The sequence below is a fragment of the Poecilia reticulata genome, linkage group LG16 (genome assembly GCF_000633615.1).
Source record: "Poecilia reticulata strain Guanapo linkage group LG16, Guppy_female_1.0+MT, whole genome shotgun sequence".
Lineage (NCBI taxonomy): Eukaryota > Metazoa > Chordata > Actinopteri > Cyprinodontiformes > Poeciliidae > Poecilia > Poecilia reticulata.
The window spans coordinates 3,999,272-4,006,282 of record NC_024346.1 but is presented as its reverse complement, the minus strand read 5'-3'; the positions used below and the strand labels follow the sequence as shown (position 1 = coordinate 4,006,282).

Here is a 7,011-nt window from a genome sequence, read left to right as displayed (position 1 = left end):
CTATGAAGTCAGGCTGTTTCAGCCTGACTTCATGTTCCAGATTAGAAGTTATAATCCTTTATTTGTTGCTGTGCTTGGAAAGTCACACAGCAGAGCCCCATCTGGTTTATCAAAATTTCAGTCGGGAAAGAAAATCAAAGTTGAGAGAAGTAAAACAGATTATTTCCGTAAAATTAGGGGATGTTTGAGTCAAAGCTATGAAAAAGCTTCTCTAGCTTCTTGTCTTCAACTAATTAAAAATAAACTTGTGTAATTGTGGAGGTTTAAAGGTAAAATGTGAAGCTTTTTACCATTAAACAAATGTCCCCTCAGCATTTTCTGCCTGGATAAATATAGCTAAAAACTGATTTACCAAGCAGATGTCACAGGAGTTCAGTAACGTCACCCTTTCCCCTTCAGCTGTTTCTTTTTGTGCTGATATGCTGGTTTGATAAAAGAGCTGAAAATAGCTGCAGACTGGATTAAAGAATCATGAGAATAAACAGGAAAGAATGGAGAATGTTATCTTTGACAACACGGAAGGATTTGAAGTCCATGAAAAAAAAAGAGACAAAAGAAAACAAAGTGACAGCAAGAACCTGATTGTCTGATTATAAATGAGAAAGTGCCTGACATGCAGAGAATTCAGAAAATGTGCAATAAAAGGCATCACAGTTCCCCAATTTTAGAGTGGAGAAGGTAAAACAACCTTTTATGTGACAAAAGACCCAAAAAAACAATCTGGGACTCATTTTTACATCAAACTGACATGTTATCTGGAGATGAAGAAGTTGTTTGTAGACATTTAAAACAAGCATTGTTCAGAAGTGAGAAGAAAAATTAACTATTAGAAATAAAACCCTGCAGGGAAATAGCAACCGACGGTGGCAAGACTGAGATACTGTAAACGGTGTAAGCTGTGGCTGCTCAGATGGGCAGAAAAGTGATGGCTCATAGCTGAAAATAATGACTCATCATCTTTCAAACTGAGAGTTCATGCACTATTGACTAACGGAGTGAAGCTGTACAGTCATGTCTGGATTTTCAGCTGCATCTTTTTATCTGTTGGAAGTTTGTGCACTTTTATCCATAGAACAGAAAAAAAACTAATTCTGTTTAAATTACAAAGCTTCATACAATCCTCATCTCTGGGCTGCATAATTTGTGTAGTGTTAAACATCAATGCTTGTTGCTGACAACAAAAACACAAATGGACACAAATGGTGAGATTGGCCAATAGAAAAAATTCAATCATTTAACCTAGCAACATGAATACAATTCATTAAGTCAGAGGTTTATCTTGGTTTTTCCCCCAGCCTGCTGCGCATTAGAGCAGAACTTCGAATGCAGACAGCAGACCAATAAATGAGTTTCTTGGTAATCAGCTCCCTTGTCACTCTGTTAGAGCAGTGACATGCTGCTTCCACAAGCGTATTTACATATTTAAAGATGCATTGACTTAAACAGCCATGGGACAAAAGAAACTTTCAATGAGTGTCACTTTGTTCTTGGAAAAACTAAGCTGATCAGTTTGAGAAATGGCTTATAATTTGCAATAATTTGACGTAGCTGTTTTCTGCATAGCTTTAAAAGTCTTTTAAATTGCCAATGGGGAAATTTGGTCATCTGTTTAAAAATCCTTTACAGGATCACATGTTGCATGTCAGAAATAATGTTGTAAGACCAAACCAAACATATTTGTCCAACAGTTCAAACTCGAACGTGGAACAACTAGTGTCTTCAGTCAACTGTAAAGGATTTTTACCGTCACCGTCATAGGAGGACAAGCTCCTACATGGGATGAACCACCGACAAATAACTGAAGTGGCTGATATCAGGAAATCCTACCAATGGCTGGAGAAAGCTGGACTCAAGGACAGCACAGAGGCTCTCATCCTGGCTGCACAGGAACAGGCCCTAAACACCAGAGCAATAGAGGCTCAGATCTACCACAGCAGACAAGACCCAAGGTGTAGGTTGTGCAAGGAGGCCCCTGAGACAATCCAGCACATAACAGCAGGATGCAAGATGCTGGCAGGGAAAACGTACATGGAACGACATAACCAAGTGGCGGGCATAGTGTACAGGAGCATCTGTGCAGAATATGGACTGGAAGCCCCGAGATCAAAATGGGGAAAACCCCCAAAAGTGGTGGAGAATGACCGAGCTAAGATCCTGTGGGACTTCCAGATCCAGACAGACAAGATGGTAATGGCGAACCAACCGGACATTGTGGTGGTGGATAAAGAACAGAGGAAAGCCGTTGTGGTGGATGTAGCAATACCAAGTGACTACAACATCAGGAAAAAGGAGCACGAGAAACTGGAGATTTACCAGGTCCTCAGAGAGGAACTGGAAAAGACCTGGAAGGTGAAGACCACAGTGGTGCCTGTGGTCATCGGGGCCCTCGGGGCAGTCACCCCCAAACTGGAGCAGTGGATAAAACAGATCCCAGGAACATCAGACGTCTCAGTCCAGAAATGTGCAGTTCTAGCCACAGCCAAGATACTGCGCAGAACCCTCAAGCTCCCAGGCCTCTGGTAGAGGACCTGAGCTCAGAGATTGAAACAGACCACCCACGGAGGGTGAGAGGGGAATTTTTTGTATATATATATATATATATATTTTTCAATTTTTCTAAGCATTACATGTTTTGACATTCAGGTGACATTGCTGGGACATTTACTCTGATAATCCTAACTTCTAAATCAGATTAATGTTGAATAGCAGACTTCAAGTTGTTTGTAAATGTTCTGTAATGCTTTCCCAGATCAATGAAAAGCCTTAGCTGCTCATTTATTAAATCTTCATTTTATGGTCAAAGCTTTTCTATCAGATCATTGCTGGTGCCTTTCTTCCTTGTAAAACACATATTTTATCTTGTATCCATCCTGCAGACCCTGCTTCTCTATGATCGTATTGGAAACTGTGGAACTTTCTTTTTCTTATCACTGTATGGTATAATTAATGAAACACGCAATTAATCCGAGCACATTGTTTTCTATTATCTGCAAGGATGCCATGCTTTAAACCAGAATAACATCGCCACACTGAAATGAGCATAAATTAATTAACACTTCAAATAGAAAACAGATGAAAGAATGAGAATGTAACTTCAAAAATGATGGTGATAGTGATGGAAACTGTCAGGTTTGGTTGTTAGGAAACAGCAGAGTTCGCTCTGCTGTTTCCCCCAATTAGATTTTTTTTTATTTAACATTGGGCATTTTTATTTTTTTGACTGCATGTTGTCATAATTTTCACTTTGAAATCTTTTTACAATTTCCTGCTTTGTAACCACATATGATTTATAGACATTCCGTTGACTTTGTGCCGTTGAGCTGATGGTGTGTTTGAAAACAATCACATGTTGCTTCTGGATTATTATTCTTTTAATTTAAATAGGTAATGTAGAGGTTTCAGCACTTAAAATTCCAGTGAAGGCAGTAAATGTCTAACCAAGAATAAACTCTTCATGAGCTACCTGAAACAGTCATTTACATCTGCCCCCACCTAAATATATTAGACCAAAATAAATTGACATCAAAACTCTTTTTATATAGAAATAAATGACCCCAAAAATAGCAGAAGGAAAAAATGAATACGTAAAAAAAGTCAGATTTTTCTTGTTTGAAATGAAAACATTATCTGACGCATGCACATTAATGTTAATTTATGCATTACTCAGCCTTTTAAATTGGAATTACCAGTTGCAAATCCGTCAAATTGCATAATATTGACTGCCACTTAAGCTAAGTAAAGTAAAATTCATCAAATTTTAAAGTTTGAGTGGCAGCAAAGGGTTTTCTTTCGATGTGATTAAAACATGTCACATCTAACCTCCTCAGTCTGTGTCAAGTGTGTTCTCCTTCATTATTTCTGCAGATCAAGGCAAAGTTCTCAAGGTTCTTCACACCATCCAGGATGTCTTCATCATATCTCAGTATTCTCTGTTCCACAACGAAGGGCCTGTTCTAAATATGGCCATCGACTCACAAAAGGTACAAGTGATGCTTCTATAAAGCATAGCACAGGCTTATTTAAAGTGAATTTACGCTTTTAATCTTTAATGATACTCTATGTCTTTTAAAAAAAGGAACAGCTGCAGAAACCTCTTTAAAAAACAGCATAGAAAATCTTTTCTGTATCAGTGTCTCCTTCATGTGACCTGATTCCAGTGAAAAGAGATAAATTCAGCTTTACCATTTACCACTGATAAAGCTTAAACATCCACATATTCATAATTTATTGATTGAATACAACAGTCAAATGAAAGAGATGTGATATACTCACAGCAAGAAAACTGAATGAATATTCTGCATTTGGTGTATAAATTCAAAGCTTATGTTTAGAAGATGCAATTGCTTACGGTCAGGATAAAAAAAAAGTGGCTACATAAAAACTTTAAAATCTTATTTATTGACAGTCCTCACAAAAATGTGTAAAACGCTTTACAATAAATTCATGTTTTGTTACAGTAGCATCACATTGGTGTCTGGCTCCAGTTTTCATGGGCCGATGTCCTGATAGTTTTAAATGCTCCATACCAGCTGATTCAAATGGTCCGTTTATCTCCTTCAGGATGTCGCAGCTTACAGAGACTCATTATTGAACCAACGTTTGATTGAGGTTGATGAACCAGGGAAAGAACTAAAACATGCAGAATGTCGGCCCTTGAGTCCTGAGTTTGGACACCACTGATCTAGCACAACAAAAATTAGTGTCATTCAGTGACATATGAATACTAAATTGCTGACTCTTTTTCTCTCTAGGGTCACTTGTATGTCGGTACCGCCATGGAAGTCCAGCGTCTGCCGTTGGCTGACTGCAGACGCTATGGCCACACATGCAGAGAGTGCATCCTTTCCAGGGATCCATACTGTGGCTGGGACAAGGCCAGAAGAAAGTGCATCGCCATCCCGCCCGGATACAACGTCACAACTGGGTAAGTTTAGATGTGATGTCATCACTGCAGCACTATTGGCTCATCTAATTGCAACCAACAGATAAAAGACCCTTCGTCAGCTAAGTTTCTTTAACTCCTTTCAACACTCTAAGGGGAAATACCTCTATGGTCTGTGTGACAAGACGGATAAAAAAGTTAAAGAATGAGATTCTCAAATGTAAAACCATGTTACGTTTTGACTGTCAAGTTTTTCTCTGCTGTATTTCCAATATAAAAACAAGAGCAAAGACCTAGCCTATGAATAATTTCTCTTTTTTCTCTCTATTTTTGCTGTTATAGCTCTGCTTATGTTAATTTATGAGTAATGCCAGCTTTATGAAAAAAAAGAGACTCATTAGCCCCTTTGTGAAATAATTGTCTGCTCCTAATTCTGTCTCTCTCTCATTTTTTCTTCACAGAACTCTTATTCAAAATCTCGATAGTTCCAACTCCTCCATTTGTGAGGAAGCTGCTGGTGAGCTCTTATCTACACTCTCACACTCTCTCCCCGTCTTAATTAAACCAAAGTGGTAGCGTTTCTGTGCAACTACAGCAAAAACAAAAGATGACTATCATATAATTGAGGACCGTCCAAATTCCCCAGAGGGACAGTATCTTTCTATTTCACGACTTGCCCTGTCTCAAATCTCATACCCCAATGCAACCTTGACTGTGCATAGCAACTGGAGGCACTTAGTTAATCTGATGTTTGACATTGCATCTGTTTCAAGTTGTATCACTGGTTCCGGTTCCTGAAAACCAATATAGTTTAGTCTTATTCTATTCAAAGAAAGAACACTTTGTTTATCCCAAAGGAAACTTAAATGTTGTTTTAACTCAGATCATCCAGGAATCGTCAAAGAGTTGTTGCAGATGATGATGTCATGGGCAGAAAGGATCTCCGGTAGCGGTCAGTCCTGCAAAGAAGCTAGCATGTACGACAGTTTCATGACTCCCAAACACGACCATAAACCCTACTAATTTTCTAAATAATTCACAGTAGCATGGATATTGTTAGGTTTATTTTAGCAGAGATGAAGACCCACTAAAATGTTCCATTGACTCGAGTAATTTTATTCCTGCATGAAATCAGTACCCTACAGATATGCATTCTATATTCAAGGGGGGTATTATGTAAAATTATTTTTTTTCTTTATGTTTTTCCCTCATCAAAAACATACCTCAGGTGTTGCTTTTGATTCTTTCATGCATGTCTGAGTAATTCTTGAATCTCCTGTGGCAGACATTTAGAGTTCCTAAAAAGCTTGCTCGTATAATGTGGCAACTATTTCCATAAACCCACAGTCTCCAAATCCAGCTTTTGCCTCACAGTCCATCCCTCACAAACTACTCAGCTCCTCCATACTAACAGCAGCAACATTTAACAAACTCCTGGTGGAACTGCGCATCTGCTGAACTTGTCGTACAAACTACTTCTTAGTCCGACGCTCCTAAAAATGACTGTCAACGGCATAATGGAGAAACATTGTTGTCATGATGTGCTGAAGGTGTCGTGCCGGAAAGAGTTGGAGCTTCTTAAAGTTTTTGTGGTCATTTTCCCTCTGCTACTACATTGAAAATGAGGAATTATGAAACAGGTGGAAGCAAACAATATCAATCGCTAGATGCTGGATCTTCAGAAACTGGAAATCAAACATTTGGACAGATGTGATGTAGTTGAATGAAAACAAATTGATTAGCATGTCCTACATATCAAAAACATGAAGTGTGAAAGAAATCTAAGACTGAACATCACCTTGGTGACACCATCCCCTGTAGGAAGAAGGGGGAAACCCTGGATCAAAGCCTGTCAAGGCCTGCAAAAAGGCTTGAGACTTGAGCAGCAGGACAATGACTAACACACTGTCAGTCTGGAATTGCAATTGCTGTAATTACTGTGGAAGGTGGTTTCACCTTCCACAGTAATAAAAAATAATAATCTGAAATAAAAAAAAAACATATTTCACATTTCAGATTCTTTCATTTTTTCCTTTTTTTGTCAACTTAAATGTTTAAATCAGACATTTTAATATTAAAAACAACCAGATGGAGTACAATAACTAGTTTTCAAATGATGTCTCACTTAT

The 7,011-nt window shown here is 38.4% G+C and overlaps 1 protein-coding gene across 1 annotated transcript in view; it reads left to right on the top strand.

Annotated features, from left to right (window-relative positions):
- The window catches only part of LOC103477638 (semaphorin-7A), a 53,027-nt gene that overhangs the window by 37,393 nt on the left and 8,623 nt on the right, over positions 1 to 7,011 (top strand). Inside the window, exons 11-13 of the mRNA XM_008430866.2 lie at positions 3,865 to 3,980; positions 4,752 to 4,924; positions 5,344 to 5,399. Of these exons, the coding sequence (XP_008429088.1) occupies positions 3,865 to 3,980; positions 4,752 to 4,924; positions 5,344 to 5,399 (345 nt within the window). The remainder of the gene's footprint in view (positions 1 to 3,864; positions 3,981 to 4,751; positions 4,925 to 5,343; positions 5,400 to 7,011) is intronic.